This window comes from Equus asinus, chromosome 4 (genome assembly GCF_041296235.1).
Source record: "Equus asinus isolate D_3611 breed Donkey chromosome 4, EquAss-T2T_v2, whole genome shotgun sequence".
Lineage (NCBI taxonomy): Eukaryota > Metazoa > Chordata > Mammalia > Perissodactyla > Equidae > Equus > Equus asinus.
Genome location: NC_091793.1, coordinates 45,721,591 through 45,739,108, shown reverse-complemented (window position 1 = coordinate 45,739,108; position 17,518 = coordinate 45,721,591). Strand labels below are relative to the sequence as shown.

The following is a 17,518-nucleotide window of genomic DNA, read 5'->3' as shown; positions in this document are numbered from 1 at the left end:
CGTGATTAATATATTTAAAAAGTGAACAAGTCCCACACACCTTTGCCTTCAAATATTCACATTCTTAACAACATCCTCTCTTGAGATTATTCCATGTATCCTGAAATACTTACTGCAAGAAAAAAGCTTCACTCCAAAAGACATTTTGGGCAATTTTCTTCTGATAACCCAGAGAGGGAATGAGCGTCATCATAACTCACGAAATACGTGAAGGCACTATCTTAGAAAAGTGACTTTGGTGGAGGGTGGTTATTTAGGATTGTCTCCTTTCTGGAAGTCCAGTCTCACTTTTATAACTATAACAGGGAAAGAAATTGCATGCATTGGTAAAAACCAGTGAGAAAGGGATTCTTATACAAAGAATAGTGTATAGCATCAGGAGTGAATCCCAAAAGATCAGGGAGCAATGCAGACAGAAAAAGAAGCCACTGCTAGAAACCAGCAGTCAGTGAGACAGTAATCCATATTTCCATCTGCTAGCACATAAATGATTTATAGTTGGATTTTATAAATTTGAAATTGTTTTTCTAAGTCGTTCAACCAAAAGTCAGGATGCATAATTCAGTCATCCTCCTAGTCACTGAAACTTCTTTTTTGTTAGGAAATAATATCCTATTCCTTAGAGCTACTGGTCTTGCATTTTTAAAAATGTCTTTTCTTTCTTTAAATTCTTTTGCTTAACTCGAATGTTATAGTTAATTCTCTGCTTATCTTCCATTTCCTTCTTCTAGCACGTGTTGTCTAAGACCTATACTAGTCTCTAAACTACAAAACATTTGCTCAAGAGTGTGGGTTATCAGAAAAGAACTGGAACTCTTTAAGAACTTCCAAACCTAAAGACTCAGATTTCATGCACTCATCCTGGGGATTTTGCTTATATTAGAAATCATAGATCTCACGCTTCGCAAAGTTAAAATGACAACTTCTTGGAGTCAGAGAATGAGAGGAAATGGGGACAGAATGGTACTGGAAGTTCTTTTCCAGTATGTTCTGTATGGAATTACTTTTGAATCACTCCTGTGAGTCAGAAATCCGGAGCAGCAGCCGCAATTAGGGAGGATGTCACTTTCATTCGAGGTTCAGAAGTGGGGGAGGCTGGTGGGGGGACAAAGGAAAAGGGGAGAAGGAAGTGAGCAGAGGAGGGATGGAGATGAAGGGAGGGCACATCCCGAAGAGATAATCCCTGTGCTCTCATGACATCATCCTCCTGCATATATATATAGGGAATGGCCAAAGCATCTCTCATAGTTCGCTTTCAAAGTCAGCTGAAGGCAAGAGGAAGCTCCAGAGAGAGCCCCCTTCAGCGTGTCTCTGAGGCTTGTGAACTCGGCTTGCTAGAAGGCTCAAGGAAAGGATGGCAGGAATGAAAATCCAGCTGGTATGCATGATACTCCTGGCTTTCAGCTCCTGGTGTCTGTGCTCAGGTAAGCTCAGCTGCTTTTTACAACGCCCTGAAGTGATTTCTTTTTCGTTTTTTGCAGTGTCTTGTTACTTACACTAATGTATCCTGGGAGAAGAGTTTCTCCCTTATTCTAGATCTGCTTTCTAGTGACAGAAACTGAATATTTCCTTTCTCTGCCTTTATGATTACAAGAACTGAAACGTTTCTTTCCCCTTTTTAAGTCTGCAAAGTAATCAAAGGGATTTCAGTGAAACACTTCATGCTCCTCTTTGGAATGTAATCGCTAGGAAGGAAAAAACAAAACAAGAGGTAAATTAGGCTGATCAGCATGTAATGAGACGTACAGGTGCCGTGCCCTGTGAAAGTGCAAAGCCATAATTAAAAGCCATTGCATTTAAAATGCTTCATCTCATCCTCAGTCATTGTCTCAGGAAGCAGTGGCTTCTCCCTCCTTCAAATTATTTTCCTAACTGTGTGTGTGTGTTAAGACAACAAAGAAAGTGAAAATTGATGCTTAATGAATAAATGAATGAAGCATTCTATGTAGAAAATTATTTCTAGAAAAATGCAAAAAGCTTCCAAGTCCTTTTTGAGAATATATTTTATATAGTCTTTCTATGTGATAAATAAGCATACTATTGATTTGTTTGTTTGCTTGCATGTTGTTTAAGTTGATACAAAATGTAATTGGAAAATTGACATTCTTATGTTAAGGAGAATGATTTAGCTTTGCATGTGATTATTAAAGAGAAGCCACATATTGCTAAATATCTATCAAGAACTAAACTTGAAAAAAAGGTTTAAATTTGAGTAACATGAAATATGATGGTTGCAATATGCTCCAATTAATGTTTGAAAAATAATTGAATGATCACATCAAAGTGAAAAAATAAAAAACACAAGGAATAAATGCAGCTTTTAACTTCATTTCTACTTTTAAATCTTATAAATATGACATTGAAATGTTTAATTCAAACTTCTGCTATGATATTATTTAAATTATGAAATTAAATCTAGCAGAACATATAAATGTTACTTAGTAAAATTTTTAATTTATTTTGGTCATTAGAAAAAGACCTTGAATTTCCAATGTTGCAAGTTTTTGAATGAGATAAATACCAAATTTTCTGCAATTATGATTTTATCTAGTAGTTACAAGAAGTTAAAAGTATATTTAGAGTATGTGAGAAAAGCTGAGTTACTGATTAAGCATTACATTTATTTGTTGAAATGTCTTGTTTATTGTTGAAACTTCTTACTGTGATAAGCCAAAATGTATGGGGATGGTGGTGTACATTTTCTATAACTGCCTAAAGGAATTTGACCCTCCTTTAGGAAAATAGATCGGGCCCTTATAAATAGAAGTAAAAGATCTATGGCATAATTCAGTTTCTAGATACAATGTAACAAACGGTTTCTCCAAGTAGGGCACTTTTTTTTAATAAGAATGTGTAGTGCAAGAAAGACAGTCATTTTAACTTCTACTTTATTTTATGCCATACAGATCAGTAAGTATGAAGTAAGTCACCTTATTATAGTGTTCTATAACTTTGTTTCTATTATCTTATAGAATTTAAAAAAATTTTTCTTCTCTGCTAAATATTCATTAATGGAAATGGAAAGGATATTCTAAAAAAAATCCGAAATCCATTTTCAACACCATTATACACATAACATGTATTGATGGACAACTCCGCTTTCACTTAAACAATTTCAGTAATAGCCTGTGATAAAATTGCTAAGGACACACAATTCTAAATTCTTGTTTAAAGTAGACAACAAATCTTCCAAAGTGTGTTTTGTAAAATAGCTTCTCAAGTTAATTAAATCTTGGTTTCTTTCTTATCCTGAAATTCTCAGTAAGCAATTCCCTTTGGTTTTGTCATGAAAGAGTCTCTTATATACACCTACTCATTACTTTGTTTTTAAAATATTTATATGTGTATACTCTATTTATGTAAACTATTCCTGGTAAAAATTAGCAAGCATATTTAATAAAATTCCTATTATATGATATAATCAGTTTTTTTATACCGAGATTCAGAGATTAAACCACTCTAAATCATCAATAGCTCTCCTGGCATTTACTCATGTGCTTGTTTTCTTAGAAGTGCTTCCATTATTCTAACTGCCTGTTAGCCTAAAAGAAAACTATGATTAGTTCTTTCTGAACACCATTTTAAGAAGAATAAATACATAAGAAAGGCAAAAAGCCTCTAGGAGTAAATTTTGGGGGGCATGAGTCTAAAATCTGTAGGGTACAATATAATTATATGATATGTGGTTATATGGTAAACATGTGGTTTGATTTTACTCAGATTCAGAAGAGGACATGAAAGCGTTAGAAGCAGATTTATTGACCAATATGCATACATCAAAGGTAACTTTTTCTTTTCTTTACCTGAAGATTGAAAAACATATGAACTCTCACTATAAACCAGGTGTCTTTTTCCTATAGTAATAATTTCCCATCAAGACCATCAAAACAAGAACTTCTGTTCATCGGGAAGCATTTCTTTTTTGGGGAGACTTTTCCTTGAGTTCAAAGGAGTTAAGGGTGTTGATGTGGCAGGGAAAGAAATTATAGTGACTATCAACCAATATGTTGCAACTTTAATTAGATAGTCACATATTTATGTGGACATGTAAGTGGATTTAAAGGAATCATGTTTCTATTCCTATCACATTGTATATGATGAAAGGTATATTGGCCTAAAGTTAAATACGTAAATGAAAATTAAGTGACATTTTTCCCTTTTTTATTGGATTGGAGAAAGTAAAGTGGAGTTCCTAAATTAGAAATGAAAGTTCATGACAATCCACGAGAGAAATGTGGTGGAGAGTGAACAGCAAAAGACTGGCCAGGAGAAGCCTTGAGCTCTGCTCTGCCACTGTGACACGTGAATGATTGATCTAATTCAAGTGGGTTAGTTCACATCGCTTGCCTTCTGTCCTTATTTTTAAGCACTTGAGTTGGAGTTTATAATCTCCTAGACATTTACATTAAATCCATGCCTGGGTTTAAATTCTTCCTATAGTAGAAGTGTTATCTGTACCTGGTCATTGTTTTTACTGAACCAAGTAAAACTTTGCATACTGGACCCTATTATTACTCTCTTGGGGTCTTGAAAACAAGGTTCTTAGATCCCAATCTGTACCTAGGAATAAAATTCAATTAGAATCTGCCTAATTCCATGCCACCGCACAATACTGATTTACCCAGAATGAGCCAATCAGTACGTATTTAAATGCAGAGTTAGAGAACAGCATTTCCAACCAAAAGATGTTTCTCAAAGAAAAATGAACTTTCAGGCAGTCCCCTGGCACAATCAATGTGTAGCACTGGGAAACCAAGGCTGAGGACTCAACAGATGCTATTGTAAAAAAGCACATGCTCAAAACTCCTGTGTATTTTCTGAAGCAATACTCCAACTCAGGTCCTGCCACTTCAGGTTTCTCTTCCCTAATTGGATGAGTATGTTCCAGATACCACAATCCCTAGTACATAAGTAGAATTGTGTTTGATGATGGTATGGAAGCGAAATACTCAGTTTTGAGTGTGTGTGTGAGTGTAGGGCATTATTATCTGAAAGCTAACAAAGAGGCATTTTCTGCTGTGGTCCTTAAAAGCCATTTGGGGAAAATTGAAGCATACATGTTTCCATAATTGCCCAAATTTATAAAAATGGAATGGATTAAAACCAAATTTTACTCTAATTTGATAGGTTTCATATCAGGAATGATCAAATTTAGTTAAGTCTAAAACTCAATGACCAAATACATTTAACCTTATGATAAATATAAGCACCCTTGTTTAGCACCCAATCAGAATAGCAATGGCTATAATCACTTCAACTCAAAAATGGGAAGACAAGTGAAGTCAATAGTCTGTGTTGGAAAATGCAGCAGATTAGAATATCTTAGTGTCTTGGTAGAGATTTTACGTCTATAATTCCAATTTTACATTGACACATAAAGGTCTAAATAATCTCCAAAATGTGGTATAGTTTGGGGAGTGTTAGCTATTTTGTGAACACATGGGTGCAGAGTTGTGATTCCTTCCTTGGCCAAGACACTGCATGGAAAAACAATTGCAGTATATGGAGTAGTTTAATTTTTCTTTTAAGAAAAATACATAACAAAAGTATAGACACAATAAAATTTTTTTCTTTCATTCAGTCATGGGATATATCGCTAAACCAGATCATGGAAAATAATTGAATCCCATTTCTTCCTTTTAAGTGAAATGAGTAAATACAGTATAGTCAATGATGAGGAAACACCCAGAAGTATAATTATTCCAATTTTGCTGCTAGGATGGGAACAAAAAGCTCATTCTTTATTTTTTACAAAACTACTATTACTTATTTCTCTGTGATTCAATGAGCTTTTGGTGTGTGTAGGGTCCTATGCAAATGGAAACTCCAAACTTATGACCATTTTAACCAAATTACTACATTTAAAAAATTTAAGAGAGTAGTATTTAATATTGGTATAACTCCATTATTAAAAGCTTCAGAAAGCTTCAGCTTTCTTCTTTTCACTTTAAGTGTATAAAACATTTGAGCAATTTCAATTTTAGAGTAAAGCTATTTAGACGTTGAAATACAATGTGTAATTACACTTAAGCAACAGAAGGCCAAGAGAGACTCCAGAGTCTGAAAAGAAGCAGAAGATAACTTTTTCTCACAGTGCAATTCTCTTTATTACCAATGCTAGTACTTTGGTATAGTTTTATTAAGAAAGAGACCTTGGACAACTCTCAAAAAGCCGAGGAAACGTTATAATTTTCTATGATTAAACTCAATGCCTCGTATACAGTAGGAGTTTAATAGATATTTATGACCTAACAATGAGAAACTAGGATTCAGTACTCATCCTTACTTTTTGTTTTCAACTATAAAAAACTTCAGGGCTCCACCAGAGATTACTTTAATTATTTTCAATTTGGTGAAATGCTTGAATTCGCCATTTGCTGGACTCATCTGAGTTCAGCGTATTACAAATAGTGAATATTAGTAACATAGATCAGGTTTCACTTAATTAAGAAAACAGAAGTTTGACCAGGATTTTATTCATTATTGGAAAGTTAAATCAAATAATGGTAAGGAGGAACCACAAATATTCTTATTCTCCTCATCTTAAAAACAAGAAGAGGCAATATTCTAAATTTCTTATCTACGGGCTTAGGTCTATTATAAACATTTGTATAAAATAATTTAATAAGTGAGAATGTTTACTGTTAAAGAAAATTAAACAAGACACGTGTTAAAGAGTAAGGCAGATTTTATTCAAGAGGAACTACTGCAATGGGAGTTTTGTAGAGATTGGGCTCAACTTTGAATACGACAAAGACAAAAAGTGGAAATCTGATCAAAATCTGATGTTTGGTCAGATGTCCAGGGTGATCAGGGGAGCCATTTTCACTAAATTGATTTCGTGGGATTCTTGCTAAAATTTGGCCATGCAAACCAAGGACAGTGCCCAAGGTCGGGACCTAGTCAAGAAGCCTTGAAATTTCCTTTAAACTCAAGTTTTCCAGTTTACTTGACAGTGGAACTCCTTTTTAAAAATAGTGCAGAGGGGCAGCCCTGATGGCCTAGTGGTTATGTTTGACACGCTCCACTCAGCAGCCTATGTTAGGTTTCCAGGTGCAGAACCACACCACTCATCTGTGAGTGGCCATGCTGTGGTGGCAGCTCACGTAAAAAAAAAATGAGGAAGACTGACAAAAGATGTTAATTCAGGGTGAATCTTCCCTAGCAAAAACAAAACAAAACATACTAGTGCAGAGTTAGTGTTGTAAGGAATACACTTTGGAAAATACTCAGTGAAATGATCTAGAAAGAGCTTCCCAAATGTAAAATTGTGGTATCCCATTAATTTTGTCTGGCAGGACATAAGGTGTTGCTGCTATACAATGTTGCCTCTAAGTTTCCCATAGCAGAAAAATTCAAGCAATGGCTGGATAATCAGTTCAAAGGATGTAGTTGAAAGGATCTCCAAGCTGGTTGAAAATGTTGTAATGAGTAATATCTTTGTACTCACCGATTTGCATGTCCTTAGGATAAAATCTGCATCTAAGGATATGCATATTTACAATTTTTGTGCAGACTGCCAAGACATCCTTTAAAAAGTTATGCCAATCTACACCCAGACTAACAATTATTTAGAAGGGGAAGTGTCTGTTTCCACATGTCCCCATAAGTACACCGCTGAGTGTACTTATACTTTTTAAAGTCTTCTGATCTGAGGGTCATAGCCAAGTTGAACATCATACCAAATATTTCTTTTACATAGTTCTTCTTTGATGAGTGATTCTGGGATTGCTCTGCTCATATTACTTATCTAAGGTTTCAACTTTTTAAAGTGTCTTTCTTTTGTAAATCAGGCTATTCATCATTTTCTTTTAGAAGAGCTCCACCTGTGTTAAGGATATTAACATTTTGTGACAGCTTGTACAGTATAGCTTGTTTTTGATTTTAGTTCAGGTTGTTAATTTTCCAAAGAGATATCTCACACATTTATGTATTGAAAATGATCTTTTTCTTTATGGATTCTGGTTTGAATATTTGCTTAATGACATCTTTCCAGATTTATAAAATAACTTCTATGTACTTATGCACTTTTACTTTTACTCTTATTTAACTCATCTGGATATTGTTAGACAATAACGCATCAAGAAAAGTTGTAACTAGATCTAAATCCAGATTTCCCCATAGCAGATTTTCCCAAGGATTTCAGATGCAAACTTTGCTAATTACTACATCCTCATATGTACTTGGATCAATTTTTGGACATTATGTTCTCTTCTGTTGGATTTCATGTTTATCTTGTTCTATTAACTTACTCGTTTGACTACTACAGCTTTAAAATACATTTCAATATTGGGTACAGTAAGTCCCTTCTCATTATCTTTTAACTTTTCTGAATCTTCTTGGTTCTTCCCACACATTCATGTTTCGAAATTAATTTTGTAAGTATTTTGGTAAATCCTCTCCTCTAACTTCCAGTATCTGCCTATTTTCCAAATTGGAACTTTGGCTTGCAATCGCATTACATTTGGAGAGTAATTCAGAGGGAATTGACACCTGATTCTGTTCTTACTAAGTTTTCTCACCATGGCTTTGTAGTCATTCAAATCTTATTTTTATTTTAAAGTCCTTTAGGAAAAATTTATGCTTTTATGCTCTTTGAAATTTTTGTTAATTTTTATTAATTATTTCACATTTACGTTCTCCTAAGACCTTATGTTTTCTCATTGATTATTGTTGGCACATAAGAAAGTTGTTGAGTGTGGTAATAATGGTTTCAGACAAGATCTTGTTAGAAAAGAATGGTAATTCTAGAAAGTATTATAATTTTCAAATAAACAAATTGGTCAGTTGTGATGCTGCCTGTGACAACTATTAATGTGTGGAATGTAAGTCTCGCACTACTGTAATTGTCCAAATCTATTAGTATCATCTTAGTCCCTCCTCCATTAGACACGCAACTGAAGTGTAATTAAAAGAGAGTGGTATTTTTAATATTTTCATCTGTGATATATACATATATGTTTATATACTTGTACTTACTGTCACTTATATTTCTTTCTTCCTTTGCTCCGGCATGCATCCGCACATGTGTGTGTCTAACTTTATTGCACTTTTAAAAATAAAGGATATGAGGTATTGACACTATTTAACTTTGTGATATGAAGTTACTAAATTAATAACTGTGTATTTCTTAGGCTAGAGTAAGGTTAGACCCTAAAATGTAATGCCTTAGTACAGTAGAAATTTATTTCTTACTCACATAAAACAAGTTTTAACTGTAACATCTATTTTGTTTTCTATATTTCAGATCAGTAAAGCAAATGTCCCTTCTTGGAAAATGACCCTGCTAAATGTTTGCAGCCTTATAACCAGCCTGAACAGCCAAGCTGAGGAAACTGGAGAGTTTCGTGAAGACGAGCTTGTTGCAAGACGGAAATTTCCTCCTGCCTTAGATGGCTTTAGCTTTGAGGCAATGTTGACAATATACCAGCTCCGAAAAATCTGTCACAGCAGGGACTTTCAACACTGGGAGGTAAAAATATAGATATAATTATGGTTATATTAGTTAGCTCTCATTTCTACTGATATTTTTTAATCCTGATCATTATTATAACAGGAAAACTTACAAATATTAAAGAAGAATAAACCATGTGTTGAGATAAACATTTCTTTAGATCTTCTAAATGTCCTTCAAATATTTGGGATTCAACACAATATTTTTACTTCAATCTTAAAAGAAGGATATGTCTTAAGGCAGATTTGATCCATATGTTTTTATTGTGCATAAATGGATGGCATGCTTAAGTTATTTTTGGTGGTGGTTGTGGTGGCATGTTTAAGAAATTCAGGGAATTCAAAATTTTTTCTTAGAAACACAAAGTCATGGGTGTTCATCTATAGACAAACACAAAACACAACAGGTTCCACTTGTATTTGAACGTATTAGGCAATAAAACCAGAATGATAGGGATATATATAACTCTGTCTAATATGAACGTGTGAGAAGAACAAGAAGATTTAGAAAAATTAAAAGATAATGAAGAGGGTCCTTACTCTACCAGATATTAAAATGTATTTTAAAGCTGCGGTAATCAAAGTGAATTAATAGAACAAGAATAAACATACAACCTAAGAGAAGAGAATGTAACGTTGAAAAATTGATCCAAGTACATATGAGAATGTAGTAACCAGCAAAATTTGCATTTGAAATATACATAGATATTCCTATTTCATTTGAATGCATTGGTTTTACTTGTCCTTAGCAGCTAAATTAGCTCCACCACAGCCAAGACAGCTAAATTCCACTACACAGAACTACAATGAAGGACTGGATGAATCTATTTATTCTACTAAATGCTATGCTGGTGACTCACCATCTTTGGTTTGGGAATGTTTGTTTGGAGGAGGGAAAGAGAAATAAAAATGCTTCAAAAAAGGATTTTTAAAAATTTTCCCAACAAAGGAAACATTTCTTTCAAATTAACCTGTAAGAGAAATTTGCTTAATATTTTATATTTCGAGTTTGAACCAACACTGGGGCTCTGAGGGTGCCTTCCTTGTTAATATCTGCCTAAGAATAACTGACTATCACACAGATACCCTGTGGAAAAGAGGAAACGCAAAGCAGAACTTTTAGCATTTATTCTAACTTGTAAACAAAAAGACATTTTCTAGTTGAAAAACAAAGAAGCCAGTTTTAATTTTACTTGCTGGACTATTCATCCCCTAATGCCAATTCCAATGAAATGGTTTAGTTAGTTTTTAAAATATTGTTTAAGTCAATAAAACTTGAAAAATACTAATTTTAACATACGGAAATGTCACTTACATGCTATTTATCCAGAAAAAAAACAAACCTCAATAAACTATTATGTGGACAAATCAGGTCCATGTAAGATTATAACTTTTGCTGTTTTAAATGTTATTGATTTAAAACAAAATGACAATATCATTCAAATCATAGTTCAAGTAATTACAGACTATACACAGAGGGAAACAAAACATCAAGAAAAATACTAGATTGACAGTTGCTGTTTTTCCTTCCCCAAAATTGAAGAGCTGTGTGGTGAAATACAGTACTTGGTGATCCAATTCTATACATATGTATTATAATTAAAAACTTAGTCTCCTGTCAGTATTAGTTATAGTCACCCTGAAGTTTAGAAGACAATCAGAAATCTGAATACAATTCTTCAGCATCTATTTATTTTTTAATTTCTGTAAGTCATGTGCAAAACTCGACAGAGTTCTTAAATATTTTTTGCTAGCTGAAAGTTTTGAATAAGAACAGTATTATCAGAAAAAGTGTTTGGAACTAATTTTAGAATGGGACCTATTCAATGAGATATCAGGCAATATTCCACATGGAGATTAGCTCCCTTGAGTTACTGAATCTGAACTTGCTTTTAATTATTAAGCACCACAATCTGGAGACATCCTTACCATTTAAGCAGAGCTTTCACCTCTGTGAATTTCTACAGCTGAGTAAGTTATGCAAAGCAGGCATTCCTCTCTCTCTGATTGAGAAACGGATCTTCGGAATAGCTTTCAAGTCAAGTCAGTAATCACCTTAATTGAATAGAAACTTTGAAGCCAAACTTGCTTTACTAGATTCAAAACTATATTTGTTGTGATTCATGATGTATTTCTATAACATTTTGGTCTATCATAAGTTGAAGGCTGAAAAATACTCAAAGTTCTGTTAAGTATTTTTTCTTCAGTTGTAGATATTAGTGTATAGCCTTGATGGATAAAGAAATTATTTAAAAAGGCAAACCTGGTGAACTAGGAAGAACACTGAATAGAGAGTCAGAAGAATCAGGCTCTCATCCTCGCTCAGCCACTTGATAGCCATCTGTCCTCGGACGAAATAGTTAATTGCCTTGGACCTCGTATATCTCATTTATGTATATTATGCGGTCTGAATAGAAAATAAGGTAAAATGGAAAAAAATACTCTGAATGGAAGACTGTATGCATGTGAGTTTGATTCACATTCTGTCTATCTTGCAGTTAATTCAGGAAGATGTTCTTGATACTGGAAGTGACAAAAATGACAAGGAAGAAGTTATAAAGAGAAAAATTCCTTACATTCTCAAACGGCAGCTATATGAGAATAAACCCAGAAGACCCTACATACTCAAAAGAGGTTCTTACTACTACTGAGAAGATAAATATTTTATTTATATGTGATTGTGATTTATCATCCTTTAATTAAATATCAAATTGTACTTCTGTGGAAATGTGACAGAACACAGTTACTTTGTCTCTTCTAAAATTGTGACTTATGAGATGTGATTTTACTGCATTAACATAAATTGGACTGAATGTTTTCAAATAAATCTAGATCTTCAGCATGATGTGTTGTGTATAATTAATATTAATTAAGTCACATATAGAATGTTCTGTAATTTTGAAAAGCACTTAATGGGTTGTTTAAACAGTCAAAATGTTTGACATTTTAAGCCAAATTCTAAAAGATTATGAAAGTCTTACAGCAAAGTCTACCCTACATATCATTAACTCAAAACAAGGTAATAGTACTTCTTTCATTATTTGGCTGATCGTTTTATTAAATTGAGAGAAATACATGCTCTCTTCCCAGACTCGGTCATGAGTCTCTCAGATACAAGGAAGGTAATAGTAATAAAATAAGATCTTCTTAAAAGAATGTTTAATGAACTATTGTTAACTATGCCTATCTTAATCAGTGATCTTCAATTGAATTTGTTTTTTCTGTTAAATGAACTTAATAGCTAATAAAAAGACAATAAGCCATCAGAACCACATGTATCTGCAGATTTACTTCCATTACAAGAATTACCCTTTATTGACTTTTTTCCCTCACATTTCAATTCAGTAAATGATAGCTTTATTTTTAACTTCACTGAGGAATTTGTGTGGTTAATATTTTTCCCAATTGAGAGGGCATTTCTGAGGCAAAAGGAATACTTGAAATAACCTCTTATAAACTTCCTTTAAGACCATGCTTATGGTCTGATAATCCCTCACAGCCTTTACATTCCGCCATTAGCAGTGGCTTCCAAGACCCTCACTCTTACAGGGCTGTAGGAAGACCTCTCCTCACAGGGCTGCAACCTAGCCCATAGTCATCTATGAAAGAAAAATGTCAGGATTTGAGTTGTCTTGTAATTAAGGGGCCTTCATAACTCCATGTACTTTTGATGAGAAAGCCTCTCCCCTGCACTGAACCCTACTCAGTAGGATATAAGAACAGCCCACTGATCTCTGGGATTTTCTGGTAAAACCATGACTTCTCAAAAGCACCACCTCACCATCTTTCACCATCCTATCAGCTTCCACATTAAAAAGTGCCCAAAGCACTGAGCCTAGTAAGGAAACTATTTGATAGTGATTCAGAGTGTGCACTCCCGAGTAGAGTGCCCAGGTTCAGCTCCATTATTCACTAGCAGCCTTGGACAACTAGTTTAACCTCTCTGTTTCCTCACCTACAAAATGCAGATAGTAATGGGGTTTGGAGGAGGATGAAATGGTCTGATATATGTAAAATGCTTAGAATGGTGCCTGGAACTTATTAATAACACACTAAATCTGAGTTCTTCTAACCACTTTCATACCACTTTTCTTTTCTCCTTCAAAAACTACAGAGCATAACACTATTTCATATACCAACCCTCTGTGTTTTGAACAACTACTGATCTCCTACTTGATTCATTGATTATCCTTGAAGACTTCCACGTGCATGTGCAAGATTCATCCAGTAAGCTCCCTCCTCAGTTCCTGACATCTTCACTTCTAATAATAAACTTTTTATCCATTTCATCTCATCCAATCACTTCCATGGTCTCATACCATAGAACTTTTCACTACCAATAAATTCAACCTCTCCAAAATCTCAATTTTAAGGCCCCTCCTCTCTATATGTCATCTTTTCTTTCCAGTTCACATCATCACAAATCTCACTCCAACATTTTGGATCCCATCTAATCCATTGTCCCCACCTCTTTTTTCTCTTCACCTTCTAGTCATGCCCTCACTTTGCTCTTTACTCAGCTTAGATTCTATGGTCCAAATTAAAATCACTCCCTTTTATCCTCAATTCCCTGTCCTTCTCTTATATGAGCCTGGAAAACACCATTGGTGCAACCGAAATCTCCCCTTGATTCTGACCTCACTTGAGAAGGTGAACATCACTGGAGAAAAACACCCAGCCTTGTTGAAGAGTCGCACTAAAAATCTGTGATCCCAAATCTCAAGTGGGTCCTTAGTGCTGCTTAGCATTCCTACTACACTCATTTAATAAATTTTGCCTCTAATTCTCACAGATGAGAATTTTCTTCTTCTTTAAATTACAACATATCATTTTCCTCACTTTCGTCAGATGACGTTCTAATTATTTCAATAAAAATTAACAGGGATAAGAAGAAAATTGCATGATTTCCCCACCACCAATGTAACAACCAGCCTGCATTTACCCCTCACTCTCTTCCATCCCAGTGACGGAACTGTCCATTTCAATGGAGGACTGTCCCTTCTCTTCTGAGGCTCCCTCCTTCATTTCCCCATCTCAGCAAATGGCCCCACCTCCTTCTCAGGCTGAAAATCTAGTAGTCATTCTTAACTCCTCTCTTTAATACACACCTGAGATTTCATTAAGAACTTTTGATGGCTTTGCATTCAAAATACATCTCAAATCCATCTACTTCTTGCCATATCTACCACAATTGTCCTAAGCCACAAGTTTTCCCCTTGGAACTGTGGTGGTTTCTTCCTAGCTGCTCTCCTGTTATCATTGTTATCCATCTACATCCACATAACAGAATCCATTTTTTAAAAATGTTAATTAGATTATGCCACACGTCTCCTCTCAAAATCCTGCAATGTCTTTCCATTGCACTTTGAATAAAATCCAAATTCTGTTTTGGAAGGCCCCAAATGCTCTGGCATTTGCCTATTTCTCTAATTTCACTCGTTCTCCTCCCGTCTTGTCATTCCTTTAACATATCCAGCTTGTTTCTGCTCCAGAGCCTTTAGAGTTGCTGAAATCTCTTTTCTGGGAAGATTTTCTGGCAGAAAATCTCTTCCTGAGGGCACAGGACAGCCAGTTAGAGACTACGTTTCCAGCCTCCTTTGTTACATGGAATGACTAAGTTAGAGCCAATGGAATATTGAGTGGAAAAAGTGTGTACAACTTGTGGGTCTTTCACAACTTAAAGAAAAACCTCATTCCTTGTACTTCGACATTTTCCTCATTTTTTGGTCTTAAATGTGAATTTCTTTTAACCAAATGAATAAATACCTTTCTCTTGAGGATGGCATTGATCGAGAGCTTAAGTTTTGAATAACTTTATGGAGCAAAGCCATCTCACTATCCTGGATCAACCAGACTATTACTTGAAAAAGAAATGCATTTCCAACTTATTTAAGGCACTGTGTTTTTCAGCCTCATTGATACAACATCTCAACCATTACTTTGTTTTATTTATTTATTTATTTATTTTTTATTGAGGTAACATTGGTCTGTACCATTACATAGATTTGGTGTACATCATTATATTTCAATTTCTGTGTAGACTACATCATGTTCATCCCCTGAAGACTAATTACCATCCATCACTGTACACATGTGCCTGGTCACCCCTTTCACTGTCCATCTCCCCTCTTCCCCCTGGCAACCACCAACCTAATCTCTGTGTCCATGTGTTTGTTTGCTCTTGTTTATCTTCTGCTTACGAGGGAAATCATACAGTATTTGACTTTTTCCATCTGACTTATCTCTCTTAGCATAACACCTTCAAGGTCCATCTCAACCATTATTTTAATTGTTACAGTTTTCTTCAGGCCTTCTCATGGTTTCTGTACACGTGATGAGGCTTTTTCTGAACATCCTAAATTAAATGTTTCGTCTCTGAGTCAGGATCTCCATTTAACTTCTTTATTTTTCTTCATATTTGAGAAAGAATAAAAGAAAAGAAGCCACTAACAGCCATCAGCTGGGAGCTGGCCTAGCACCAACAACCAGGCCATGGTGTTCTCCTGTTAAACATAAACAATTTTACGAACTAAAACTTCAGACAGAGTCACTTTAACCATGATGGCAAAAGACAATAAACAAGACCATTCTCTAATCTTGTCTAAGCGAAAACAAAAACAAGAACACTGCAGACCACAAAAATGATCAATTATCCTCCTTTCCCACATAATTTGAGTGACTGCTGCTTCGTTACCAACTCTTGCTTTAAGTCTGCTCCATTCTTCTGTTTCCTGGATAAAAACCACTATAAGACCCAATTATAGAGTTGCTCTCACTTTCTGAAAACACCCAAGCCAGAGCAAAACTACACTTCTGGAATATTCCCCAAATTACCTAACACCAGCCCAAATCCTCTAAAAGGCCCCTATCTGCACACTTTTATTGAGAAGCTCCATGATTTCTCATAGAATGAGATCTCCAGTGCCAATAAACCCAACTTTGTCTGAGTATGCTCCCAGTGATCTTTGGCTGGTAGGCATCGGCACAGCACATACCATAACTTGAAATTATATAGTCATTTATTTGTCTACTTGTTTATAGTCTATCACTCCCACTAGAATGTGTAAGCTCTGTGAGCACAGAGATTTAGTCTTTTTATTCCTCATTGTGTCTCCAAGGTTGAGCACTACACCTGGTAAGTGTCAGTAAGGATTTGTTGCATGAATAAATCAAGTAGCAGCAGAAGGACTCTTAGTCTTATAGTAAGAGGTTTTAGACATAGTTATACAGATTTTTAAGCCCCAACTCAGGGGCTGGCCTGGTGGCACAGTGGTTAAGAGTGCATCTTCCACTTCGGTGGTCCAGAGTTCTCCGGTTCAGATCCCTGGTGTGGACATGGCAAGTCGTGCTGTGGCAGGCGTCCCATATATAAAGTAGAGGAGGATGGGCATGGATGTTGGCTCAGGGACAGTCTTCCTCAGCAAAAGGAGGAGGATTGGCAGCAGATGTTGGCTCAGGGAATCTTCCTCAAAAAATAAAAAAAGTCCCAACTCAGACATGACATTTCAGAAGGATTGGTATAAGCTCAGGTATCTACAAGAGGTCCCTGGTCTTACGTGAAGTGACAGAATCTGAGATACTGATGTTCACATTTACTCATAGTGACAGTCTAGGGAGATTATGCCTCATTTTTTTGTCTCTTAGATTCTTTGTGAGAAAAAAGCAAACAGACAAATATGCCTAAGTGAAATTGGTAATAGTTGAAATGGCAAGAAATGGATTTGTGAAATATAAAAATGAAGAACTATCATAAGCCAATACTTGAATATAGGAGGAAAAGAAGAAATGAATATTCTAAGATTATTTTGAGATTTCAAGACAGGAACCTTGTTCTATATTTGTACTTTCTGAGATTCCTCAGTCTCTGCTGGGATAACGTGAGCTATGTGAAACTCGGATTTAAGTCCACTCCTTTTGGAGGGTTGAACAAGATGGCAACATAGAAGGCTCCCGAACTCACTTCCTCCCAAAGATACACTGAATGTACAGCTACGCACAGAGCAATTTCTTCTGAAAACAATCCATAAACTAGCTGAGTAACTACTACACATCAGGCAAATGAGAA

At 35.2% G+C, this 17,518-nt stretch overlaps 1 protein-coding gene across 1 annotated transcript; it reads left to right on the top strand.

Annotated features, from left to right (window-relative positions):
* The first annotated feature begins 1,135 nt into the window (after positions 1-1,135).
* Positions 1,136-12,298, top strand: NTS (neurotensin). The gene is made up of 4 exons (XM_014865841.3): positions 1,136-1,424; positions 3,721-3,782; positions 9,248-9,472; positions 11,952-12,298. Exons 1-4 carry the CDS (start codon positions 1,355-1,357, stop codon positions 12,102-12,104), a joined length of 510 nt encoding a protein of 169 aa, XP_014721327.2. The 5' UTR covers positions 1,136-1,354; the 3' UTR covers positions 12,105-12,298.
* The last annotated feature ends 5,220 nt before the right edge of the window (positions 12,299-17,518 follow it).